The sequence below is a fragment of the Leucoraja erinacea genome, chromosome 23 (genome assembly GCF_028641065.1).
Source record: "Leucoraja erinacea ecotype New England chromosome 23, Leri_hhj_1, whole genome shotgun sequence".
NCBI lineage: Eukaryota > Metazoa > Chordata > Chondrichthyes > Rajiformes > Rajidae > Leucoraja > Leucoraja erinaceus.
This window is the reverse complement of record NC_073399.1, coordinates 15638075-15653337: the sequence shown is the minus strand read 5'-3', so window position 1 is coordinate 15653337 and position 15263 is coordinate 15638075. Positions and strand designations below refer to the sequence as shown.

At 44.6% G+C, this 15263-nt stretch overlaps 1 protein-coding gene across 4 annotated transcripts in view; it reads left to right on the top strand.

Annotated features, from left to right (window-relative positions):
* arsg (arylsulfatase G) overlaps positions 1-15263 on the top strand; it is a 104744-nt gene that overhangs the window by 78596 nt on the left and 10885 nt on the right. For 3 of the 4 annotated variants that reach the window (XM_055653932.1, XM_055653933.1, XM_055653934.1), the window contains 2 exons: positions 2951-3071; positions 11109-11199. In XM_055653932.1, the coding sequence (XP_055509907.1) occupies positions 2951-3071; positions 11109-11199 (212 nt within the window). Of the gene's footprint in view, positions 1-2950; positions 3072-11108; positions 11200-13740; positions 14438-15263 lie in introns of those variants that run through there. The other variant, XM_055653935.1, reaches the window with a different exon arrangement.

Below are 15263 nucleotides of genomic sequence, written 5' to 3'. Positions count from 1 at the left end.
TAACTTGTTTCCATTACCTCACATAATTCAATATCCTTCTCCTTGGTGAATACCGAAGAAAATAAATTGTTCAATATCTCCCCCATCTCTTTTGGCTCTGCAGATAGCTGTCCACTCTGTCTCTCTAATGGACCAATTTTATCCCTCGTTATTCTTTTGCTATTAATATAGCTGTAGAAACACTTTGGATTTACTTTCACCTTACTTGCCAAAGCAACCTCATATCTTCTTTTAGCTTTTCTAATTTATTTCTTAAGATTCTTTTTACATTCTTTATACTCCTCAAGCACCTCATTCACTCCACGCTGCCTATAATTATTGTAGATCTCTCTCTTTTTCCGAACCAAGTGTCCAATTTCCCTTGAACCATGGCTCTTTCCAATTTTTACTATTTCCTTTCAACTGAACAGGGACATAAAGATTCGGTACCCTTAAAATTTCCCCTTTAAATGTCCTCCATTTCTCTTCTACATCTTTCCCATAAAACAAAATGTCCCAATTCATTCCTTTTAAAACCCTTCGCATCTCATCAAAGTTAGCCTTTCTCCAATCAAAAATCTCAACCCTAGGTCCAGTTCTGACCCTCTCCATAATTATATTGAAACTAATGGTATTGTGATCACTGGACCCGAAGTGCTCCCCAACGCATACCTCCGCCACCTGACCTGTCTCATTTCCTAACAGGAGGTCCAGCACTGCCCCTTCTCTAGTAGGTACCTCTATGTAATGCTGCAAAAAAACATCCTGCACACATTTTACAAACTCCAAACCATCCAGCCCATTTACAGAATGTGTTTCCCAGTCTATGTGTGGAAAATTGAAATCTCCCACAACCACTACCTTTTGCTCATTGGTAATATCTGCTATCTCCTTACATATTTGCTCTTCCAATTCTCGCTCCCCATTTGGCGGTCTATAATACACCCCTATAAGTGTTGCTACACCTTTCCCACTTCTCAGTTCCGCCCAAATAGCCTCCCTAGACGAGCCCTCCAATCTATCCTGCCAGAGCACTGCTGTAATATCTTCCCTGACAAGCAATGCAACACCTCCACCTCTTGACCCTCCAATTCTCACACCTGAAGCAATGAAATCCTGGAATATTTAGTTTCCTATCACAGCCGTCCTGCAACCATGTTTCACTGATGCCACAACATCATACTTCCAGGTATCAATCCAGGCTCTAAGCTCATCCATCTTTCTTACAATGCTCCTAGCATTAAAATATGCACATTTAAGAAACCCAGTGCCTCTTATTCTCTGTTTATTTTCTTTGTCTTCTTTCTCCCCTAGAATTTGGGTCTGAGTGCTTCTCTTCTCTGCCTCCTGCCTCACACTCTGTCTACTAGCTTTCTCTATTTGAGTCCCTCCACCCAACCATTCTAGTTTAAAGTCTCCCCAGTAGCCTTTGCAAATCTCCCCGCCAGGATATTGGTCCCCCTCGGGTTCAAGTGTCCTTTCTGTACAGGTCACACTTTCCCCAAAATAAGTCCCAATGATCCAGAAACTTGAACCCTGTCCAGTGCACCAGTCCTTCAGCCACGCATTTGTCCTCCACCTCGCTCCATTCCTACTCTCACTGTCGCGTGGCACAGGCAGTAATTCTGAGATTGTTACTTTTTTGGTCCGTTTCCTTAACTCTCCTCCCAACTCCCTAAATTCTCCCTTCAGGACCTCTTCTGTTTTTTTACCTATGTAATTGGTGCCTATATGTACCACGACCTCAGGCTCCTCTCCCTCTGATTTCAGGATATCTTGGACACGTTGAGACACATCCGAGACCCTGGCACCAGGGAGGCAGACTACCATCCGGGTCTCCCGACTGCATCCACAGAATCGCCTATCCGACCCCCTAACTATAGAGTCCCCAATCACTATTGCCCTCCTCTTTTTTTCCCTACCTTTCTGAGCAACAGGGCCGGTCTCTGTGCCGGGGGCTCGGCTGCTGTCGCTACCCCCGGGCAGGCTGTTTCCCCCCAACCGTACTCAAACAGGAGTACTTATTTTCAAGGTGTATAGACACTGGGGTACTCACTCGTCCCTGCCTCTGCCCCTTGCCCTTCCTAAGCGTGACCCACATGTCTGTCTCCCGTGGTTTTGGAGTGACCACCTCCCTATAACTCCTCTCTATGACCTCACTCTCCCTGACCAGACAGAGGTCATCGAGCTGCTGCTCCAGGTTCCTAATACGGTCCCTTAGGAGCCCCATCTCGATGCACCTGGTGCAGATGTGGTCATCTGTAAGGCTGTCAGATTCCTTGATCTCCCACATCTGACATCCAGAACAGCAAACTGCCCTGGCACTCATACTCCCTCTTACCTAGGACACAATACAAAACAAACTACCACAATACAATCAGCAGGGATCTGACTCCCAATCAGCTGCTCCCTCTTGTCAGCTTCCACCAATCAGCGGCTTCCTCAAGCCCACTTGTTTTGAAGTGCGAATGGAACTTGGAAGGTTGCAGATATCCTCCCTCCGCGACCTCTCCAACGGCTCTTGGGCCTCTGTAAGCCCCGTTTTCGGGTTTTATCCCTACCGCTCGGGTGTACCTCCTCCCTCGGTGACCTCTCCAACGGCTTTCGGGCCTCTGTCCCGAATATCTGTTTAGTTTTTGGATTATTTATGTCAGAGTTCTCTGAAATCTGAACTCTCCTTTACATTTGTATTTGTCCACCACCTCACTCAAAATTAATTCATGCTGTAGAGATAAAGTTGGATCCAAGAGATCCAACTTTTATTTCTTGGGTCATACAGTTATTCAAATACTTTCTTGATTAAAGGTTCGGTTCAACACAGAGACTTTTCCAAACACAAAATACTTATTACTATCATCAAAGACATCACTATCTCAGTAAAAATGATTTTACAAAATTATCATTGAAATTCTGTGGTCTATGACCTTACTCAAATCTAATGTTTCTTTCTAAAATTATCTCATTTTTACAGCACATTAGATATATTTTCTACCCTGATTTCGCTAGCAGGAGCAAACCTGCCTCCAAACAGACGCTATGACAGTTTGGATATAACAAAGGTGTTGTTTGGCCAGTCCCACAGTGGACACAAGGTAACATATATTATTTTAATATAAACCAGAAAGAAGGCAAATGAAGAGATCTTCATCACAACCAAAAATATTTCATATTAAATGTATTATTTTTGCATTGTCATTCTGTATACAAATAGAGCAATATATTTACATAAATGATCACACTAAATTATGAATGTCCAATTGATCAGTTTTTTGGGAGGGCATTTCGACCACCCTCCTGGTCTTACAAATAATGTGATGTAATCTTTTGCATCTATAAGCCATAGACAAGACTCTCAAGCCCTGAACTTATTACTCAAACTGTAAACTCTTTCAGTAACTTAACATTCCATACTTTTTCACTTAGTTCAGCAGCTTGAAAATCTAATTTTCCACATTTGGTCACTTTATTAGAATATCTAGATGGAAAAATTCTCTGGTTGCCAACATTTATCACTTTTAGAGAATACCAACAACTTGTACTTAATTTTGTACATTTGATTCTAAAAGTCCGTAGCCTCCTTTTGCTCTGGTATTTTATTTAATTCTTCACATGTTTAAATTATAATGTTTTATTCTTAATTGTGTTGTTACTTGCGAGCAAAGCACCGAGGCAAATTCCTTGTATGTATACATACTTGGCTAATGAAATTTATTCAATTCAATTCAATTCATTCTTCCAGTCCTGATTGAGGGTCCCAACCCGAAATTGTTCATTTCTCTACACAGATGCTGCTTGACTCACTGAGGCCCTCCAGCAGATTATTTGCTGCCGTCAATTTCTTTCCCCTTTATGTTTATTTTTGTTGCATTACTTTACCGTTGCATTTCAAGTTTGGGAGGCAGAGAGAAAATGTCAGCTGCTTGTTGTGAATTTCTTCTGATATCCATTGGCAATGACCTGGGATCTCAGGCAGGAATGCATTGGAAAATTGACATTTTCAGCTTTGATCTTGTTGCCGATTAGTAATGGCTGACTATCAGGCTTGTAGCAGCAACACAGTTGATGGCAGCATGTCTTTCCCAAAGTGCAGATCAAACCTCAAAATTAAACCAAGTTCTGGTTTTCTGTATTGAATCCACAGTTTATAACACTTCTTCTTTATGTAACGCATACCATGTTTTACTCATTTATGCAATTGTCCACAGGTTTTTATTTATGACCCTTTTCCTTTTGCTATCTTTTTCTTCTTTGGCATTCCCAAAGAGTCGAGGGCAACTTGCTTTTATTCTGGTTTTATGGCTGACAAGGTCATTGTAGGAAGTGTAGATGATTCCATAGATAAGGCAGGAGGTGCTTTATGGAGCATGTGGGATGTTAGTTTGTTTGGTGAGACCCTCGTTCTCTTACTTATGCAAAGATCTTGTGTACTTCTGGCACATTGACTTGAATGTTCTCAATACCATTCCAAAGGCTCTTTCTTTGCATTGATCAGCCAGAGTTCCTGAGAGTCAGTAGTAATGTTGTATTTTTTTAAGAAATGCCTTGAATACATCCATGAATCTCTACCTCTGTACATCTATGCAATACATTCCATTGGCGGAGCTTGAAAAGCAGTGCCCACTTTAGGAGTCTGGACCTTCCCGAGGTAACTGGCCACTTCCACTGCAGTATTTCCATGAACATTTCACTTCTGTTGTGATGGTAGATCTGTGGCTGGTAACAGCCCTCTCTAACCAAACAAAGTGGCCAAACTTCACTTGTGGATTCCCAGTGCAATGCCATAATGAATTTTCCAACCGAATAAGAAGGTCAATTATCAGTTTGTTATTTCTTTAGACTTTAGTTTTACTTTAGACATTCCACATAGAAACAGGCCCTTTAGTCCACGTAAATTATCGATCATTCGCTTACACTAATTCAGTTATCTCACTTTCACATCCGCTCTCTATTACACTAGGGGCAATTGACAGAGGCCAATTACACTGCAAACATGTATGACTTTGGGATGTGCAAGGCAACTGGAGCACCCAGAGTAAATCCATGCGGTCACAGGGAGAATGTGCCAACTGCACACAGACAGCATCCGAGTTCAGGATCGTACCCGGATCTCTTGCGCAGTGAGGCAGCAGCTATGCCAGCTGCGCCATGGTACCGCTAAACATTTAGGGGTATTTCCTGAAGGTTTAGATTTATTGCTGTCACATATACTGATGTACAGTGAAAAACTTTGTTTTGCATGCAACCCAATCAAATCAAATAATACTACGCATAAATACAATCAAGCCAAACTCAAGTGCAATAGGTACAGTGAAGGGAAAAATCTAGTGTGTAAAATATAGTTCTCAGCATTGGAGTGTAATAGTTCCCGAGACAAAGTCCCATGTCCTCAATGAGGTAGGTTGGATAATCGGGCTGTCCCCTAGCTTATGGTAGAACTGTTCAGAAGCTTGATAATGGAGGGGAAGAAACCGTTCCTGAGTCTTGAGGTGCGCGCTTTCAAGCTGTATCCTTTGCCTAACAGGAGCAGGGAGAAGAAGGAATGACTGGATTTGAACAAGTCTTTGATAATATTTCCGAGGCATCGTGAAGTGTAGATGGAGTCAATGGTGGGGAGAATGGTCTGTGTTATGGACTGGGCTATATCGACAACTCTCTGCAGTTTCTTATAGTCTTGGGTAGAGCTGAACCCAAACTGAGCTGTGATGCAGCTGGACAGGAGGCTTTCTATTTAACCATTAAATTAACAGTCCCCTTTAAATGCATTTTAGCAGTAAGATATATTCCACATGCTTCTTGGAGTCAGTGAACCACTCAGTAAACAGACCTTGTAGGTTGGTTAACTTTGCATCCAGAAATGATGACCATGCAAGATAGAACTGCTTGTCCTTATTACTGCTGCTTGGTGGTGAACATATGATCTAAAGCTTAGAGATCACAAATACAACAAAGACAACAGCAACTTCAGATATAATTATATTTAGATTTATAATAATACTAGACCAAGTGCAGACCCGTTGGGTCTGTTCCCCCAACGTGCGGTTGTGGGGGGGGGGGGGGGGGGGAGGCAGCATGCAGCGTCACACACTAACTACCCCCTCTCTCCGGGGGGGGGAGGAGAGAGAGAGGGGGGGGGAGGAGGGGGGGGGGAGTGGTGGAGAGGGGGGGGAGTGGAGAGGGAGGGGGGAGAGAAGAGGGAGGGGGGAGAGAAGAGGAGGGGGGGGGAGAGGGGAGAGAGAGGGGGGGGGGGGGGGGGGAGGAGGGGGAGGGAGGGGCGGAGAGGGGGGGGGGGAGGGGGGGGGGAGGGGGAGGGGGGGGGGGGGGAGGGGGGGAGGGGAGGGGGAGGGGAGAGGGAGGGGGGGAGGGGGGGAGGAGGGGGGGGGGAGGGGGAGGGGGAGAGGGGGGGAAGGGGGAGGGAGGGGGGGGGGAGGGGGGGGGGGGGGGGGGGGGGGGGGGGGGGAGGGGGAGAGGGTGTGGGGGAGAGGGAGGGGGGGAGGGGGGGGGAGGGGAGGGAGAGAGGAGAGAGGGGGGGAGAGGGAGGGGGGGAGGGGAGGGGGAGGGGGAGGGAGGGAGAGAGTGAGAGGTAAGGAAAGAGGGGGGAGAGAGGGAGGGAGAGGGTGGAGAGGAGAGGGAGGGGAGGGGGGGGGGGGGGGGGGGGAAGAGAGTGCCTTTTTACTTCAACCCAAACCCAAACAACCATTTGCAGGCAGTGCTTTTTTACCTATAACCATATTTTCATTTTCAAACCAAATTAAGGGTACTCACAGTGCTGTAGACATTTGTCAGTGTCATTCAGAGCTCTGATTGAGGCACATCACTTGCAAAGACTGATTAAAGCACACCGCTTGCAGAGACTGATTGAGGCACACCGCTTGCAGAGACTGATTGAGGCACACCACTTGCAGAGACTGATTGAGGCACACCACTTCCTAGTTTTATAGTCCCTCCCCCTCCCTCCAGCAGGGGCAGCAGAGAGAATGGGGTAATTTGTAAAACATTAATATCTCTGTCAATTTTCATCGACGGGAAAAATCCTCGGCACACATGCGGTGGAGGGGGGCTCTGAGCAAGGTGGCCAAAAATGACGGCCGTAGGTGGCGGCGTACTCTCGGAAATCGCAGCAGAGAAAGTCAAAACCGGTCAAGAACAGACTTTTAGTAATATAGATGAACTGCGGGCATTGCACCCAGCTTGACAGCTGTCAAAACTGTCAAAATTCTTCAACAGTATGATTGTTACTGGCATTCATAAGCATTGGCAAATTTTCATGAAATTACAATAATATTGTTAAAATGTAAATTACATTTGGGTGGTGGGTATATGGAATGAGCTGCCAGATGAGTTAGTTGAGGTATAACATAATTTAAAAGATATTTGGACAGGTACATGGATAGGAAAGGTTTTGAGGTATATGGGCCAAACGTGAACACTAGTTTTGATGACACATATTGGTCGGCGTGGGCAAGATGGGCCAAAGGGCCAGTTTCTATGCCATATGACTATGACTTTAAAAATCTAATATTAAATCTTTAAGACTATAGAATATTTAATATTAATCATTGTTAAATTAATTAAGTAAACAACTAAAGTTTTGTGGGTGCAGAAGTTAGATAACATAGAGCTAACGTGAATGGGTGATCGATGGTCAGTGTACACTCGGTGGCCCGGAAGAGCTGATTCCATGTTGTATTTCTAAACTGAACTTTCTGACTGTAGGTGGTTCATCCCACTCCTTAATGTTCCTCACAGCCAGTTGGCTTCTGCCCAAGATTCAGGAGGGTGGTCCAGAATTGTTGTCTGATAACCAAATGTCAAGAGGATTGAGTGATCATTCATATAATGTTGTTTATGTCAATTTTGCCATTCAACATTAGCTCTAGTTTAATTTAGTTTAGTTTGGAGATACAGCGTGGAAACAGGCCCTTCGGTCCACCGAGTCCACGCTAACCAGTGATCCCCGCAAATTAACACTATCCTACACACACAAGGGACAATTTACAATTATACCAAGTCAAATAACCTACAAACCTGTACGTCTTTGGAGTGAGGGAAGAAACCGGAGTTCCAGAGAAAACCCATGCAGGTCACGGGGAGAAAGTACGAACTCCGTACAGACAGCACCTATAGCCAAGATCAAATCCGGGTCTCTGGCACTGTAAGGCAGCATCTCTACCGCTGCGCCACCGTGCCACTCACAGATTGAATGCTTTGAACTCTGTAATCATGAAGACACTCGAAAGGCTTGTGCTGGCCAAGCTGAAAAATATCACAAACCCCCTGCTGGACCCTCTGCTGTTTGCATATCGGGCCAATAGATCTGTGGATAACGCAGTCAACCTGGACCTGCACTTCATCCTACAGCACCTAGACCACCAGGGGACCTATGTGTGGATCCTGCTTGTTGATTTTAGCTCTGCATTCAACACCATTGTGCCAGAGCTACTACACTCCAACCTTTCCGAGTGACTGTGCCTGAACCCCTCTGTCGGTGGATCACCAGCTTCCTGACAGACAGGAAGCAGCATGTAAGGCTGGGAAAGCACATCTCGGACCTGCAAATGCTCAGCATAGCACGCAAGGCTGCTTACTCTCTCCTCTCCTTTACTCTCTCTACACCAATGACTGCACCTCCACAGACAGCTCTGTCAAGCTTCTCAAGTTTGCAGACGACACAACCCTGATTGGACTGATCCAGGATGGGGAGGAATCTGCCTACAGACAGGAAGTGTCACAGCTGGCGTCCTGGTGCCGTTGCAACAACCTAGAGCTCAACGCTCTTAAGACAGTGGTATTGATTGTAGACTTTAGGAGAGCTCGCCCTCCCCTCACCCCACTCACCATCAACAACACCACAGTCACATCTGTAGAGTCTTTTAAGTTCCTGGGAACCATCATCTCCAAGGATCTTGAGTGGGGGGCTACCATCGACTCCACAGTCAAAAAGGCACAACATAGGATGTCCTTCTTATGGCAGCTGAGGAAGCACAATCTGCCACAGGCAATGAGGGTTCAATGCTACATGGCCATCGTAGAGTCTGTTCTCACCTTCTCCATCATGGTCTGGTTTGGCTCAGCCACCAAGCATGACACCTGGAGCCTGCAGCGAATCGTCCGATCAGCAGAGAAGGTTATTGGCTGCAACCTTCCCTCCATTGATGAACGGTACACTGCAAGGGCCAGGAAGCAAGCGGGCAAGATCATCCCTGACCCCTCTCACCCTGGCCACAAACTCTTTGAATCACTTCCCTCTGGAAGGCGACTCCGGACTGTCAAAGCTGCCACAGCCAGACATAAAAACAGTTTTTATCCACGAGTACTTGCTCTACTCAACAGACACAAATCTGTAGCCTCCTTTTGACCTGGTATTTTGTTGGTTCACATGCTTGATCAATGGTGTTTTATTAGTAATGTTTTATTATTATTAATGTTTAGTGTTTTCTGAGTCATTCGTAACTGACACTGTATGTCATGTTGTTACTTGTGGGCGGAGCACCAAGGCAAATTCCTTGTATGAGAATACTTGGTCAATAAACTTATTTACTTACTCGCTGGAGTTTAGAAGAATGAGGGGGATCTCATATAGAATAATAAAAAGCTTGGATAGAGTGGATGTGGAGAGTATGTTTCCACTAGTGGGAGAGTCTAGGATTAGAGGTCATAGCTTCCGAATTAAAGAACGTTCTTTTGGAAGGAGATGAGGAGGAATTTCTTTATTTCTGAAATGTCTTTTTTTTTTAGTCAGAGGGTGATGAATCTGTGAAAATCTTTGCCACAGAAGGCTGTGGAGGCCCAGTCAGTGGATATTTTTAAGGCATAGATAGATAGATTCTTGATTAGTACAGGTGTCAGAGGTTGTGGGGAGAAGGCAAGAGAATGGGGTTAGGAGGGAGAGATAGATCTGTCATGATTGAATGGCGGAGTAGACGATGGGCCGAATGGCCTAATTCTACTCCTGTTCCTTATGTCCTTATGACTTAGGCCGACTTATTTGATGTTCTTCACCAGAAACTGCTTTGCATCCATCCATCCACCTAAAATAATTAAACAGGGGCGAAGCAAAAATTGTTCTATGTTGAAAGGCATGTCATGCATGGAAGCAGGTCTATTCCATTGATATTTCAGGAAGCTATTATTGAATCTGATTTTGCTTGTTTTTCTTGGGAAGTACATTGCATGTGAAGATAGCCCTCCCAGTTCTGATTATGACGATGTCCCCTATTTATAGCGATAACACATAAAATGTCCTAATCGGTCAACTATATTGTCCTTATTTTAAATGATTATAGCTACTAAATATAAAGCTACTGGATCCACTAAACTAAAACATGCAGTCTTTACATCTGCAGTGCTAGCTGTGGATAATGCATTCCAGGAATTGAGCATTTCATAAATCTCTTCACTGCTTAGTTTTTATTATCTGCCTCCAAACTGCCCTTGGAGCTGCTTGCTATAACTTAGAACCGTGGCAATGTTTAGAAAACTGTTAGCTTGCTGTACTAGAATGCAAAGCACTGGATTAATAATTCAGGGTCAGAAATTTGAATCTATAGAATTTTTAAAAAAGTTGAATAAATCCAGATCAAGAAGCTTTTATCAGTTATGGCAATTGCTAGATTGTCATAAAATACCATCTGTTCCACAAATGTAACTACGTGGACTGGCCTTTTTATGACCCTATATGCACAGCGATATGATTGACTTTTAACTTCCTTCTGAAATTGTCTTGCAAGCTTCTTAGCCAAAGAGGAATTTACAATGGGTGAATATGCTCCCTTGCAAGCTACATCCACAAAATCCCATAATTTATTACACAAACAAAAATAATATATCATAAAAAAACATTCTGAATGAGGAAACTGACACTGGGGAATTTGGTAGGGACTGAAAGATGAACCTGCAGGGAGGATTTACGGAAATTGTATTGGAAGATGCGATGGTTTGGTGGAATAGCAGTAAGATGAGGACAGAGACACTAAGGAGACCAAACTGAACTGATCAAACTGAAATCAATATTATTGTTGTTTTAGTCCTGGTGCTGTAATAGATAGCTGCAGCACCACATTTCATTTGCTAAGTAACTGGAAGTATAAGTGGGCGATAAAACTATAACCTGACTCTTCTTGGTGTTCCAGGCCCTCTTCCATCCAAATAGTGGAGCAGCTGGAGAATTTGGGGACCTGAAGACTATCCGTCTAAAGCAGTACAAGGCTTTCTACCTGACAGGTGAAGAGAATGAACATAGCCTGATTGATTGTTTACTGTCATGTGAATTGGTACAGTGAGATTGTTTGTATATAGCATGGAGTGCACTAAGTTACAAAAGTCGTCAATGTAGTCCCTTCTTCCCTCCTCCCCCCTCTCCCGCTCTCCCCTCCTTTGTTCTTGGCGCGCGCCCCCCCCCCATGCCGGGCGCCTTTTTGTTCTCGGCGGCACGTCCTCCACTCTCCGATGGTCCTCCACTCTCACCGACAATCCCTACTTCCTCGCCAACGCTTCCTCACTCTGCCGGCGGCCAAGTCCACCCAGTCCCAGTTGGCTCCGCTCCTCGGTGGCCAGGCCCGGTTTCAGCCGGGACACAGTTTGTGTTGAGGGATCCATCGCAACAATGACTTTAGATTGCAGCAAGGGACAGAAAAATCTTTACATATATCACCATAGTACATGAGCCAAACAAATGTGCTAATTATAACCAGTCATAGAAAGGCTTGGTCATAAATAACAATCTTTTAATTTTACCACATATAGCGGTGATATATATTTTTAGAGGCTTTTATTTTCTCTTCAGAGAGAAGATAGGAGTTGTAATTTGTTCATTGTTATATATTTAAGTACAAAGTGATTCTTGCAATTAAAAAAAAACCTCAACCTACAGAATTGAGGTGCAGGGATGCTTGAAGTACAGACTCACACAGGTACTAGGCTTTCTGATGATTACAATTAATCAATGGAAATTTGTAATATAGGAAGCTCGTGGAGTTACTGTATATTTGTCTAGATTTCCAAGAAGCTTCATGGCCTGAAATCTGTGCATTTTTGGCTGCCATGAGCATTGCTGGCAGGGCCATATTTTGCTGGTCATCATTAATTGTCCTTGAGTTGACAAAGAACTCCCATATGCTGGCAGTTCCAAGATGTGCCAATGAAAGACCAAGACCAGCAATATATTTCCAAGTCAGTTCAGAGGGAATCATGTATTTGATGGGTCTCTATTGCATACACCACCCTTGTCATTGGTGGCGGAACTTCCAGATTTGGGAGGTGGCATTGGAGTACCTGGGCAAGGCACTGCATGGCATTTTGTAACTGATGTACATTGTAGCCGCTGTATATCACCGATGGAGCAAATTAAAGTTTAGGGTGGTTGATTGGGTACTAATCAAGTGGGTTATTCTGGATGATGTAAAATTTCTTGAGAATTGTTGACAATCCAGCCATCCATGCAAGTGGAGAACATTCCATTAGGCCCCTGACCTTGCCTTATGGGTGAGGAAATGTTCTTGGGATGTCTAAGTGAGTACTCATCGTAGGATATCCAACCTCTGATCTGCTCCTGTATTAATATGGCTGTATTAATAATGATATTCTCCCATTTGCTCTGTTAGTGGGTGTCATACAATGACCATTATAGTCAGCGATCGTAGGTGGCAATCAGGATATGTAGCTTGACTCTATGGCTTTGGTTGTTGAGTCGATGTCCAATTGCAGACTTGGTGCTGGGCAAACTGCAGAATGCCACCCTATTACTGCGACATTAGCCAGTTGGAATAGACACCACTCACCTGTTCCCTGTGTTCTTCCTGAGAAATATTACTCACCCTGTCTATAATTCCATTTATTGTTGATTCATTTGGCTTGAGTATTGTAACTTCCTTAACGAATACTTTGGCCAATTCTTCCCAACATCACTGAATGTGTCAGACTCTTTAAATCTAAATGTTGCCACCCTCTGTTTCTTCCATTCCCATTTGGTCTCCCAAATAACCGACTAGACAGATGCAGAGGGGGGTGTTTCTGGGATGCCGGAATGCACCGCTGAGTCTACTGGAGACGTCAATCAATCAATCAATTGCATATAAAGTGCAAGTAAAATGAATTTGCCAGCAGCGGTACAATGAGCGGTCGTGGGTCCAATCAGCGAAACGTGGATGAAAGTAGGTGCCCACTTGATAACCCCAATGACGTGTCTGCCTAGCCTTTCTCAACATCGGAGGAGCATACGTGAGTGCATAAGGCTCCCATCACCACCGGGAGCAAGTTGACATTTGGCACTTTGGATTTTTAACATCTCGTCCTGTGTATTTGGAAACATGTGATTATATCATAACAAGCTTCCCCGAAAGAACTTAAAACCAGTAATTCAAATGTCTTCAGCAATACCTTTTAGCCTTTTGTGCATCATTGTTATGGTTATTTCCCAAAATACCAATTTTAAATTTGCAATTCAACTAAACACTAATCAACTTACTGAAATCCCAATTTCTCTCTGAAATATTGGCATCACATCCAGAAAAGACACGTTCACAGTTCTCACTAGTACGCCATCGCCACCGGGTGTTGCCTGTAATGGTCGCCGCGCCAACAGTCTGTCTCGTCCCTTCCCTGTTATTATTGTTTAAAGTATGTCTTGAATGTATGTTTTAATATTTCTTGGTATATTTCATGTGGGGGGTGGGGGGGGGGGGTGATCGGGGGAAACTTTTTTCTGCCACTTACCTCGACAGAGATGCAATTTTTCTCCATGTTGCATCTCTGTCCCCACTACAGTCTAACAACGTGGAGTGGTGTGGCCTTTCCTGGTGACCGGCCCTAACTTCAAGCCGCCAGTGCGGCACAAACTTACCATCTTGGAGCGGGCGATCCTTTGCCGAGGATCGCCAGTGAAAGTGCTCCAACCGCGGGCCCAGTGGACTTTAACACCGTGAAGTAGTGGTCTCCGGTAAGAAGAGGCCGAATCGGGAGCTCCATGCCGTGGAGCGTTCCGATCCGTCCTGACGGCGGAGTTTTGATCATCCTGAAGCGAGGGCTTGAACATCGGACCGTCGGCTGCAGCAAACTGCGGAGGGTTCAAAGGCCCCGACGATGGGTGAACGAACAAGGAAGATAACTGATCTTTATTGCCTTCCATCACAGTGAGGAATGTTGATCCTACTGTGGTGGATGTTTATGTTGAATTTTATTTTAAGTGACTGTGCGTATTGTTGCTTTTCACTTAGAATGGCTGCATGGTAACTCAAATTTCACTGTACCTTAATTGGTTATGTGACAATAAACTGAACTTGAACTTCCTTTAAATTACCTTCACTTTGTTAGCCTTATTTCCCATCATACTTCTCCAGCGTGTAAGGTTCATAGGCTAACCATATTACAAACTTGCTTAGTTTTCTTACATTTTTTGGGAATTGCTATGGCAGACTCCAACTAATGCAGTGCTTTCCCTTTGAGTTCAATTTTATACAATGCTTTGATGAACTTCTACCGCTGCACCATCGAGAGCATCCTTACCAACTGCATCACAGTATGGTATGGCAACTGCTCTGTCTCCGACCGGAAGGCATTGCAGAGGGTGGTGAAAATTGCCCAACGCATCACCGGTTCCACGCTCCCCTCCATTGAGTCTGTCCAAAGCAAGCGCTGTCTGCGGAGGGCGCTCAGCATCGCCAAGGACTGCTCTCACCCCAACCATGGACTGTTTACCCTCCTACCATCCGGGAGGCGCTACAGGTCTCTCTGTTGCCGAACCAGCAGGTCGAGGAACAGCTTCTTTCTGGCGGCTGTCACTCTACTCAACAACGTACCTCGGTGACTGCCAATCACCCCCCCCCCCCCCCCCCCCCCTCCCCGGACACTTATTTTTTTTTTATTCAAATCGTTTGCTATGTCGCTCTTCAAGGGAGATGCTAAATGCATTTTGTTGTCTCTGTACTGTACACTGACAATGACAATTAAAATTGAATCTGAATCTGAATCTGATGCCAGATTTGGTCAAATGCTGCCTCAATGTTAAGGACAGCACTCTCAGCATACCTCTGGAATTCAGCTCCTTGAGCTGTGTTTGGAACAAAGCTGTGAGAAATTCTGAAGATGAGTGGTTCTGGCTAAACACGAACTAGGCATTGGTGAGTAGGTGCCCTGCCATTTAAGAGCAGGGTTGATGACATCTTCCTCACTTTGCCAATCAACGAGTCGACTGATTAGGTGGTAATTAGTCAATTTGGATTTGTAGAAGGGTTTCAACCTGAAATGTTGCATATTTCCTTCGCTCCATAGATGCTGCCTCACCCGCTGAG